Raw genomic sequence first — 12618 nt, 5'->3', positions numbered from 1 at the left:
CCCTAAATACTACTTTGGCTGCATCCCATAAACTTTGGTATGTTCTCTCGTTGTATTTCTCTTTAATGAAATTTTTTTTTTTTAAGTTGGGCAATGGGGGTTAAGTGACTTGTCCAGGGTCACATAGCTAGTAAGTGTTATGTGTCTGAGGCTGGATTTGAACTCAGGTCTTCCTGAATCCAGGGCCGGTGCTCTACCTAGTGCTTTAATGAAAGTATTGATTGTTTCTATGACTTGTTCTTTGACCCACTCATTCTTTAGGATGAGATTATTTAATTTCCAATTAATTTTAATCTATCATTTCATGGCCCTTTATTATATGTAATTTTTACTGCAACATGGTCTAAAAAGGATGCATTTAACATTTCTGCCTTTTTGCATTTGTGAGGTTTTTATGTTTTTTTTTTAATACACTGTCAGTTTTTGTATAGGTGTCATATACTGCTGAGAAAAAGATATATTTCTTTCTATCCCCATTGAGGTTTCTCCAAAGTTCTATCATATCTAACTTTTTTAAGATTCTGTTTACCTCCTTAACATCTTTCTTGTTTATTTTGTAGTTAGGTTTACTTAGTTCTGAGAGGGGAAAGTTGAAATCCCCCACTAGTAGTTTTAATGTCTTTCCTTCTGTGATTCATTTAACTTCTTTAAAAATTTGGGTGCTATACTATTTGGTGCATATATGTTTAGCTTTGATATTACTTCATTGTCTATGGTAATTTCCTTCCTTATCTCTTTTAATTAGCTCTATTTTGCTTTTGCTTTGTCTGAGATCATGATTTCTATCCCTGCTTCTTTTTTACTTCACCTGAAGCATAATAGATTCTGCTTCAGCCTTCACTCTGTGTGTGTGTGTGTGTGTGTGTGTGTGTGTGTGTGTGTGTGTGTGCGTGCCTGTCTGCTCACATTCACCCATGCACATTTAAAATGTGTTTCTTGTATTAAAAAAAAAAACCCCATAGAATTCTGGTTTTTATTCGACTCTGCTATTTGCTTCTGTTTTATGGGTCAGTTCATCCCATTTACGTTCACTGTTATGCTTACTATGTATTTCCCTCCATCCTGTTCTTCTCCTGTTTATACTTCTCTCTCTCTCTTTCTCTTTCTTTCTCTCTTTCTCCCCTTTCTCCCTGTTCCTCCTTACCAGTGTTTTCCTTCTGACCACTGCCTCCCTCATTCTTCCCTCCCTTCTATGGTACCCCTTCCCCTTTTCCTGTTTCCCTCCCCTCCTTTTTCCATTTAGAGTAACGTAGATTTCTATACCCAACTGAGTGTGTATGTTATTCACTCTTTAAGCCAGTAAGATTCAAGTGATGTGCTCACCCTCCCTTCTTTCCCGCTACTGTGTCTATTCATATTAGATAATTTACCCCATTGTACCTCTCCCTTTTCTCTTCTCCCAGTGCAATTCTCTATCTCCACCTTTAATTTTTTTTTTATATCATCCCATCAAAGTCAGCTTATACCTGTTCCCACTGTCTATGTATATTCCCTTTAACTACCTTAATAGTAATATGGTTCTTAAGAGTTACAAGTATCATCTTCCCATGTATGGAGGTAAACAGTTTAACCTTTTTGAATAACATATTTTCTCTTTCCTGTCTACCTTTTTATGTTTCTCTTGAGTCCTGTATTTGAAAATCTAATTTTCTGTTCAGCTCTGGTGTTTTCATCAGGAATGTTTAAAAGTCCTCTATTTCATTGAATTTCCAATATTTCCTCTTGAAGGATTATGCTCAGTTTTGCTGGGTAGGTAATTCTTGGTTATAGTCCAAACTCTTTTGCCTTCTATAATGTCATGTTCCAAGCCTTCCACTCCTTTAATGTTGAAGCTGTGTAATCCTGATTGTGGTTCCTTGATATTTGAATTCCTTCTTTCTGGCTGCTTGGGATATTTTTTCATTAACCTGACAGTTCTGGAATTTGGCTATAATAATCCTGGGTGTTTTAATTTTGGAATCTCTTTCAGGAGGTAATATGTGGATTCTTTCAGTTACTGTTTTACAGGCAGTTTTCCTTGTTAATTTCTTGAAAGATGCTGTCCAGACTTTTTTTTTTTGATTGTGGCTTTCAGGTAGTCCATTCATTCTTAAATTATCTCTCTTTAGTCTATTTTCCAGATCAATTGTTTTACCAATGAGATATTTTACATTTTGCATTTTCTTCCTTTTTTTTTATTCTGTTGATTTTGTTTGATTGATTCTTGATGTCTCATGGAGTTTCCACTTGCCCAATTCTAATTTTTAAGGAATTATTTTCTTCAGTTAGCTTTTGTGCCTCCTTTTCCATTTGACTAATTCTACTTTTTAGAGAGTTATTTTCTTCACTGAATTTTTGTATGTGTTTTTCAATTTTCGTGCTTCCTTTACTAAGCTGTTGACTCTTTTTTCATGATTCTCTTACATGTCTCTCATTTCTTTTCCCAGTTTTTCTTCTACATCTTTTATTTAATTTTCAAAATCCTTTATTAGCTGTTCTGGGAGTTCTATTTGGATCCGAGACCAATTTAGATTTCTCTTTGAGAATTTGCATGATATTGTTGTCTTCTTCCGAGTTTGTGTTTTGCTCTTCCCTGTCACTATAGTAGCTTTCTATGGTCAGGGTTTTTGTGTTTTGGGTTTTGGGGGGGATGGGGGGGATGCTTATTTTCCTGTCTATTTCATAACTATGATTTCAAGTTGAAATCTACTCCTGGGGTACAGGGGTCACTGTCCCAAACTTCTTGCACTGGGGACCTAACCCACTGTCCTGCTGCACCAGGGTCTCTGGGCCTGGACATTTCACCTGCTGCATCAGGGATACCAGCTCTGCTAGGCTTGGCCACTTGCCTGCTGCACCAGATGCTGGAGGGATTCGTAGCTGGCCCACTAGACTGCGGGCCTGCTGTGTCAGGTCTGTGGGGCTTAGGCTGGTAACCTCTACTGGGGCTAGGAGACCCCTACTGGCTTGCCCAGACATTATCTGCACTGGGCTGTGCTCCCCTATTATTCACGTGAAGCAGACCTTCCTGCAAGTCATAACTTATCTTGGGCTGGAAAATTATTTCACCTCGTCCTTTTGTGTGTTCTGCCAATCCAGAATTTGTTTTGAGCCACTAAAGTTGTTTGGAAGGGAATTTGGGAGAGCTTAGGCAAGTTCTTGCCTTTTCTTTGCCCCCAAAGTCTCTTTTAATATAAGTGTTTAAGAGTAATTGCTGGCAGCAAGTTCCTCCTTGTTCCCGGTGTACATCTTCTTGGCTACAGTTTAAGCTTTAGAATCATCGACCTTATAGCTAAGAAGAACCAGATATGTCATCTAATCCAAACTCTTCATTTTACAGATGAGGAATCTAGGGCCCAGGAAGTTTAAGTGAATTACCAAGGTAGTTAATGACTTAGATTTGAACCTAAGTTTTCAGACTCCACACTTACTGTTTTCTCTAGTATACCACATTTCACTCTTGTTACACAAGTCTTCAAATACCATTTACTTTTTCTTTATAGAACAGTTGAAGAATTCAGACACTTTACCTGTATATGATGTCCTAATGTTTTGTGCAAGTAAGAATACGGACAGAATTCACCTCTATACTAAGGTAAGATTTGCTGGGATATTTGGCATATTTTTTTGTCTTACTTTATTTCACATTTTAGTAAATATGCTTGATATGCTTTCTAGTATACCATTAGTAGGTTTGTGTTTGTATTATTTGACCCTTCAAGGTTTATAAAAGGTTTGAAATTTAAAATGTCTTTTAAATTCCATGACAACCCTTTACAGACAAGAACTGAAGTTTTTGCTGTCTTTTTTGTGCAGATAAGGAAATGAGGTTCAGAGCAGTGATGTCAGAAATTAGCTGAATGTCAGAGGTGGGATTAGGACCTAGGTACCCCCTTGACTTCAATTCCCAGCCCTCTTTCTGCTACATAATGTTGCCTCAGATTCTCTTCCATTCCCCTGTTCCCACTCTCAAATTCTTGCCTTAAAATGAGGCAAATGGTCTCAAACTACCTACTATACTACTATGTATATTTAGGTGATCTTTTGTCTATAACAACATACTAATACTATGGATGTTTCCTGTTTAGTTTTTGATCTCAAATTACCAACTAATCATAAATGCAGTACCTTCCTAACAACTTGGGTTGCTTTTACTTTTTATTAGACACATATTGGAGTTATGAATTTTTGAAATTGATAATCTGTAATAGGGCATTGTAGCTGATCTGAAATTCAGTTGTAGATTGTTTTGTTTTGCTTTGCTTTGACATTTATATTTTCACCAACTTAGAAAATTTTGACTAACTCTTTGGGAAATCATAGCAAGAGACAGTGTGACATAGTATAGATAGAGAGCCAGCCTTGGAGGACCTGAATTCCAATCCTTCCTCTAAAACCCTGTGTCACTCTGGACAAATTATTTAACCACTTAGTGCTCTAGGCACTTCATTAAGTTCAAGGAGTTGAAATCACATATCTATTCCCTTTCTTTATAATCATAGTACTACTTTATCTGGCATCACAAGCATCCTTTTAAAAAAATACCAAGTTTTTTTCTATCACCTTTGATTCCTAATGTATCCTTCCCCTACCCAGAGTTATCCCTCATAACAAAGTATATGAAGAGGGAAAAAAGTTCAGCAAAACTAACCAATATATCTTCTAAGTATTGTATGTTGTGTTGGCACCAATTGTTTACTATTTACGCAAAGAAAGAAGGGAAAGGTATTCTCATGTGTCATTATAATTTAACAGCATTCGGTTTCATTTTGTTATTGTTGTTATTTCCATTTATTATAGTCACCATATATATTGGTCTTCACATGTGAGTGGGATTGAGACCACTTACCCAAATAAAAATTCAGAGGTTTCTCTCAGTAGAAATAGAAGTTTTATTCTAGCAAGTCTCACTCAGGAATTGGGCATCACCTACCCAAGATGGACTGGATTAGGGAGGCAGGATACAAGCAGCAAGCAAGCAGTTATATACCCCTAGTCAAACAAATTCTAAGAAAACTCCCCCCTCCCACCTTTTAAGCTGAATTTCTTTATCCCCGTTGGTTGAGGCAAGAGACCTTACAGTCTATATTTATAACCCAAAAGATACATTTTACCCAAAACAAGCTTGGGAGCTAGAAGATTGCCTTATTTGGCAAAGATAAGTCTGGGGTGGTGGTTACAAAGCAAGGGAGGGGGTGGGCAACAGAAATATGACCCGATCACATGATTTACAGGAAAACAAAACTTAGGCACAGCAAAGGCTTTAAGCCTTACCTTAAATTTTGGGGCATAGCTTCCATTTCATATGAGAAACTTTCACTTGTCCCACACACATGCTTCTCTGGTTGTATCATATTCATCATTTCCTGTAGTGCAGTAATATTCTGTAAAATTCAAGTTCTACAACTTGTTTAGCTTCTCCTTAATGGATGGGCATTTACTTGGCTTCCAGTTCTTTGCCACTGCAAAAAGGGCTGCCATAAATAGTTTGGCATGTATGGAATATTTGTTATCATTCATCTCCTTAGAATATTTATACCTAGCAGTAGGGTTTTAGGTATGGACTTTTTAATCACTTTCTTAACGTAATTCTAGGTTGCTTTCCAAAATGGTTGGAACAGTTTACAGCTCCCCCAATAATATATATTAATTAGTTTACTTGTCTTTCCATAACTTTTCCAGCATTCCTACCTTTTGACATCTTAGCCAATTTGCTGGATATGAGATGAAATTTCAGAGTTATTGTGATTGGCATTTCTTGTATTATTGGTGATTTGATACATTCTTTCATAATGGCTGTTAATAGTTTACAATTCTTAATAGTTTGCAATTCTTTTTTTAATAGTAGTAGTTAATAGTTTATATTTCTTCTTTTTAGGATTCTTTGTTCATATCTATTAGGCAATGGCTTTTGATTTTATTTATTTGTGTTCCCTATATATCCTGGATATCAACCTTTACTTAAAACGTGGTATGAGGTCCACAAGTGTTGTACACTGATCAGGTTTTCTGATTTGTTCAAAGTATTAATAATACTGATTTTCCCTTTTTTTTCTTAATGAAGTGCTACTTATTACATGGTATGGTTTCCAGGGAGAAACTATAGTGATATTTTTTTAAAAAGACACAAAAGATAGCAATAAAAACCTTTTTTAAAAGGTCTCTTTAAAAAAAAGTGATACATAGGGTTCCCCCTATATCATACCAGTTAAAGCAAATATTTTCGATTTAACATTATCAGAATTATTTTGTGTGTGTGTGTGATACCCCATGTTTGATGAAGAGTGATCTTCATAGCCTTAGCTGTGAAAGGTTCTTGATCTGGTTCTCTTCTAACTTTTTATATAGTATGGCTAATAGTCAGGCCATGTATTCATTTTGTGCTTATTGTGGTAGATGGTGTAAAATGTTGGTCTAAAACTAATTTCTGTCAAACTGCATTTCATCTCCCCTAGGAATTCAGGAATTCTTGTACAATAAGATCTTCTGCAAGTAATATATGTTCTCCAGGAAGTTATCAAACACTGGATTATTGAATTCAATTTTTATCTGACTCTTCCTTATCAACTCTGTTTCAAAGATCTGCTTTTCTATTTTGTTTTTAACAATAGCAAGTTATTTTGATGATTACAGTTTTGTAGGATAAATTGAAGTATACAAATGCTATTCTCTCTTCCTTGTTTCTCATTTTTTAGTATTTTCCATGAGATTCTAGATCTTTTGTTCTTCCAGTTGAATTGCTATTATCAAGCATTTTAAAATTAGCCAAAGCTGTTATTGTATTTTTTGTTTTTATTCATAAATCAGTTATTTTGAGTAAATCATATTAATTCATATCCTTGTCTCTGATTTTATGTGCTCACTTACATGACTGGCCTAAAAATTTACATAGCATTTTCTCAATTAAAACAGCCTTACGATTATTGTTTATTTTATTTTTGCCATTTTTTAACAGCTTCACCATGGAGATGCTGAGAGCAAGTGGGGGCAGATGGGTACATTCAGGTGGGGAGATTTGTGCCCCAATATAAACCCACAGTTTTTCCCTTTGTATGGGATTCCTTACAGGGCATTGAGCTTTGGGATCAGCTGCCCAGAGCTCCTTTTCTTCTGACTGGTAGAGTACAGTTTCAGAACTGCTAAAGGACTTCCTGAGTTTGAATCTTCTCCAGCATAGACTACACAACTCTAGGCTTATCTTCTCAGTGGCCTAGGCAGCTCCCTACCTGTATAGTTCCATACAATCAGTGTAAGTTGCAGAACAGTTGTTGGTCATCATTTTTAGAAGATGTTTCTTCACTGAGAGCTCCTTAACTTAAGATCTGGACAAAAAAGGAAAGTACCACTTCATAGGCTTGTTATGAAACTCAAATTAATGAATGTAAAGTATTTTGCAAAATTTAAAAGTGACATTTAAATTTTCATAGAATCAGAAGTTTAGAAAGAGGTCTGGAAAGGATTTTAGAAGTCATAGAGCTCAGCCCTCCATTTTCAAATGAGGCCATTCACTGATGGCCAGAGAAATTAAGGTTGCCCAGGATCCAGAGCTAATAAAGGATCTGAAGGTGAGATTCAATCCTAGGTTTCCCTGACTCTAATTCTAGCACTTTATTCATGATGTCAGACTGCCTTACACAAGCGTAATTTTTGTCAAATACATGCCAGGAAGAATTATTAAGATAAATAAGATGTTTTGGTTTTTGCTGTTCTTTGTACAATCAGTTTTCATACATATAGGTTTTCTTTCTTTATGGAAAAAAAAATGCCACTACTGATTTTCAGCTAACTTCCTTACAATGTATGATATTTTTTAATCACTTAAATTCTTGAATTCCATTCATCTGATGAATTCCAAAGATAATCCACTCCCATTTGTCTGTATTGCATAGTATATGCATTATAAATTATTTCTAATGTCCAAAATGTTTTCCTTCCCATGGCTTTGAGGATACTACTTTGTAAACAGTAAAATATTATATAAGTTGATTTTTTGGTATGTTACTAGAATTGTAATGTGAGCTAATTATCTAACAGCAAACTGTAATGAAGGTAGAATTTTCATAACCACCATTTTTTTTTATGCTTCAGACTATTGCCCCCACTCTTTCTGTTTGAGGATGGCAAATCAAGAATAGGCCATTGTGTTATGCTTTTGTTTGTGTGTGTGTGTGTGTGTGTGTGTGTGTGTGTGTGTGTTATACTTTTGAATGATGTTAGAAAATAGCTCACTTTGAAAAAGCACTTTATTGAGTACAAAGTACTTTCATGTGTATGATCTCGTTTCATCCTAACAGCATTCTGTGAGATAAATAATATAGGTATTATTATTTTATAGAGAAAGAAATGAGTTCAGTAATGTGCCAAAGGTCAGCCTGTCCTGTGCCTAAGCTTGTAAAGCTAGTACTTGAACCCAGTTGAACATAGATGTCAGGTCTTTTTCTGCCTCCAAATCCAGTTTCTAGTTAACTTTCCATTATCAAAATGCTCATCTAGTGGAAGTTTGCATATGAAAGTTTCAAGATTTCACTAAAAAATGAGATAAGGAGGGGCAGCTAGGTGGCACAGTGGATGAAGCACCAGCCCTGGATTCAGGAGGACCTGAGTTCAAATTTGGCCTCACACACATCACACTTACTAGCTGTGTGATCCTGGGAAAGTCACTTAACCCCATTGCCTAACAAAAAAAAATGAGATAAAGGGCAGCTAAGTGGCTCAGTGGATAGAGCACGAGCCCTAGAGTCAGGAGGACCTGAGTTCAAATGTGGCCTCAGATGCTTGACTCTTATTAGCTGTGTGACCCCGAGGAAGTCACTTAACCCCGATTGCCTTGTTAAAAAAAAAAAAGAGAGAGAAAGAGAATATTCTTATACTTCTGGAGCCCTTTATTTTGACACATTTTCCCCAGAATGTCAAAGAAGGATGGGGATTGGACCATTGGTTCCATTGGCCTAGGGAACACCTGATTGAAGAAGCTCCCTCTACCTTAGGGAACTGCCTAGGACACTGAAAAATGGAGTAACTTGCCTTGGGTTGGACAGCTAATATGTGTCAGAAGAGGGATTTGGATTCAGGTCTTCCTCACTTCAAGATCAGCTCTCTAATACTATTCCCTGCTGCCTCTCATGTCAAAGAAAAGAATATAAAATTATACATGGGGTACCAGAGTAGCATCTTTTCATAAGCATTGCTGTGAATTTAGCTGGTATAGACATAGCGTTCAGTATGAACTCTGGTTTCACCACCTTGGTTCAGGAAGCACTCCTTTATGGCCTCTTCTTCCTGGTGACCTTTCTAAAATAGGCTTCTGTTAGTTTATCCTTTAGGTGACCAATGGAAACGTTCTGCCATATTGTAATGCCAAATCAAAACAAAGAGTTGCTTAATGCCCAGGAACAAAAATTGACTAATATTTTTCTGTCAATTCAATAATCAGGATGGTGAACAAATGAACTGCAATTTCATTCCTTTGGATGTAAAATTAGACCTCTGGGAAGATTTACCAGCATGTTTTCAACTGAAACAAAACCGTTCACTGGTAAGAATAATAGTCCTAAACATTCACCTAAATACACTTTATGTTTAATCCTTTTAATGATCCGTTTGTGTTTAATAAATGTAAAGCAATTTGTGACATTCTTGCAGATTCTAATTGTTGGCTGCATTTTCATCAGTTCAGACACATTATTAATTACCACCGGTGCTAATAATAAACACAAAATCTGTTTCTTTGGCAAATGATCACACCTACAGTCACTGTTTCTGTGGAAAGAATCATCTTCACATCGTTTTCTTTCTCATTTACAGGATTAGCAACTGTGGTGTTTGTCTCTGACAGAATCACATTTTATCTTAAAGGTTAGGCTCTAACAGTGATACATTGTGAGAGTGGGAGAAATTTCATGTTGGGTGACTCTCAATTAATTGTAAGGATCATCGAAGTGCAACTTCAGGCCAGGTGCAGCCCAGAAAGGCCTTTAGTCTGTTCTGTGGTTGCATTTATCCTTCTTGCAAAGAGAGGTTAGCTTGCATTGTTAACTGATCCCAGCATGCAGGACAGTGCTTTGTAAGTTATAAAGTATCAAGCATAATGACAATCTGTGTGGGAACAATATTTTTTTTACCCTTTGAATGAAAATGGCATATTGCCCCATGGAATACATAGTTGACAGAGGTTATACATCTGTCTTAAAAGAGAAAATAGTTGTGATATCTGCTCTTTGATGGCTTCTATCCCTGTCTCTCAGATTTTTAGCAAATAGCCAATGTTTTCCAGGCAGTTGTTGACTAAAATGTGGGTGGTGCCCCTAAAACTATTTTGTCCCTTATGTGTTTGATGGTTTTTTTATTTGAAGAATAATTTGATCTAGGTGCAACAAAGTTATTAAATTCTAACTCACTGGTAAATGTAACACTTTGTTAAATATTAGCTCTACCATCATTACAACACCTGTTTTGACCATTTCTGACCTGGCCATTGTAAAGTATGTGTTCAAATAGCCAGATTAGACTTGGGCGAGTGTCCTGTATTGGGATGTTGGTGACAGGATTGTCAGTTTAGAACTAGAAGAGACGTAAGGGTCATGTAATCCGCCTCCCTCCTTTTGCAGATAAGAAAACCAAGGTCCTGTGAACGTAAGTGACTGTCCGTACTGATTCCCAGGATTGTTGAGCATACTGTGGCGTGCCTATAAATTTAACGTCAGAAAACTCTTATGGTAAATGAGACTTTTGTGTCACAGAGCTGGCTATAGGAAGTTCCCCTCAAAAATATCTGATTAAATAAGTCTATCATCAGTATTGTTTTGAAGATAACATTAAAGTATTGGTTTTCCACCTGCTTCACCTGGCTAAGTTATTTGAGGAGGAACACTGCCTGATATTCATTGGGCTTATGATCTGCTCATCTGCTCTTTTCAAAATATCCTTCTCTGCCAGATTTTGAAGTTTGTGCGGGAGTGGAACAGTCTCACAGCCATGAAGCAAAGAATTATCAGGAGAAGTGGCCACATCTTTTGTAGCCCTATTCTGGCTTTGGATGAGATAACAAAGCAACAGACTAAACAAAATAGTACCAAAAGGTATGAATTTTCCCCTTCTTTCTCTCTCCCTTTTTGTGATCATTCCTGTGAGTAATCAGTCATATGACAGGAAGGTATACATTAGCAGCTTGTTTTTCTTGTTGTTCAGTCGTGTCCAGTTCTTTGTGTCCAACTCTTCATGACCTCATTTGGGGTTTTCTTGACAAAGATAATGGACTGGTTCACCATTTCTTTCTCCAGCTCATTTTACAGATGAGGAACTGACACAAACAGGGTTAAGTGACCTGACCAGGGTCACACAGCTAGTAATAGTCTGAGGCCAGATTTGAACTCAGGAAGAGGAGTCTTCTGAACTCTGGGCCTAACACTTTATCCACTGTACCAGCCAGGCGCCCCAACAGCTTGTTTTATAATTATATAATTGGATACTTTATAAACTTTCTCAGAAATAATAGAAGAGGGCAACCTGCGTGGTTCTTGATCACAGTAAGATCCATTTAGGTAATACTATGTATGTCCAAAGGTTGATGATAATAACTTATATTTCTATAGCGCTTTCCCTAAAACAACTCTGTGACTTAGAGACTACATGTATTGCTGTCCCCATTTTACAGATGAGAAAACAATCTAAGAAAGGTTAAGTTACTTATCCATGATAACACAGCTAATAAGCATCAGAGTTAGGATTTGAACCTAAATGTTCCCTGACTCCAAGTCTAGCATTCTACCTAATCTACCCCACTGTCTCCATTGTTGTGAGGAACAAATAACATAATGTATGTAAAGTGCTTTCAGTCCCTTAAAACACCCTGTAAATGTCAGCTATGAATATCACTTTGTCAGTTTTATTCTCTTGTATGGTCCCAAATATCTTGTGAAAATGGGTTAAAGAATAAAATAGGGAGGAATAAAAGGATTTCTTTACCACAGCGAAGGCTCCTTTTAGAGCAGATGACATAGACTGGTAGTGGACCCATTCAGGGCAGTTGGGTGACTTCTAGCAGTGGTCAGCCACATGGGAGTAGAGGTGCAGTGATGAATGTCACAGGGGTTGGTGGTGGTGCAGCCTTAGGATGACCCCTTTGCCAAAGCTGCCTTATAGCTACCCCACCAGCAACATATTAAAAAAGCAGAGATCAGTGACTTAGTGTCCTGCTCTTGAAATATTGCTGACTCCTTTATAAATATAAAATTTGTTTGTTGGGGCAGCTAGGTGGTGCAGTGGGTAGAGCACTGGTCCTGGAGTCAGGAGGACCTGAGTTCAAATCCGGCCTCAGACACATAACACTAGCTGTGTGACCCTGGGCAAGTCACTTAACCCCATTGCCTAACCAGAAAAAAAAATTGTTTGTTACACGTCGGTACTTTTAGGACTTATGATTTTGTTTGTGTAGATTGCAGCTAATTGTTAATTTATAATCTTGGAGAGTTGCCTAAGGCTCAGAGGGGATATATGACTTGCTCATCGTCACATTATTAGAAAATGTCAGAAGAGAAATTTGAGCCCAGGTCTTCATGAGTCCACACCCAGCATTCTGCCTTCTGATCACATGACCTTAGTTGTTATAACTTTAAATAATTTAGATTCAGCATTTTCTGT

The 12618-nt window shown here is 37.0% G+C and overlaps 1 protein-coding gene across 4 annotated transcripts in view; it reads left to right on the top strand.

Moving 5' to 3' along the window:
- ZRANB3 (zinc finger RANBP2-type containing 3) overlaps nucleotides 1-12618 on the top strand; it is a 205103-nt gene that overhangs the window by 177476 nt on the left and 15009 nt on the right. For all 4 annotated transcript variants that reach the window (XR_002328783.2, XM_078146830.1, XM_021009481.2 and 1 more), the window contains 3 exons: nucleotides 3483-3574; nucleotides 9413-9514; nucleotides 10915-11057. Coding sequence is in view for 3 of the 4 variants with exons in the window: in XM_078146830.1 (XP_078002956.1) it covers nucleotides 3483-3574; nucleotides 9413-9514; nucleotides 10915-11057 (337 nt within the window). In the remaining variant the exon portion in view is untranslated. The remainder of the gene's footprint in view (nucleotides 1-3482; nucleotides 3575-9412; nucleotides 9515-10914; nucleotides 11058-12618) is intronic.

Source organism: Phascolarctos cinereus, unplaced genomic scaffold (assembly GCF_003287225.1).
Source record: "Phascolarctos cinereus isolate Bilbo 61053 unplaced genomic scaffold, phaCin_HiC Scaffold_726;HRSCAF=1367, whole genome shotgun sequence".
In the NCBI taxonomy this organism is placed as follows: domain Eukaryota; kingdom Metazoa; phylum Chordata; class Mammalia; order Diprotodontia; family Phascolarctidae; genus Phascolarctos; species Phascolarctos cinereus.
Note: the sequence above shows the minus strand (reverse complement) of the source record. Positions and strands in the feature narration are given on the sequence as shown.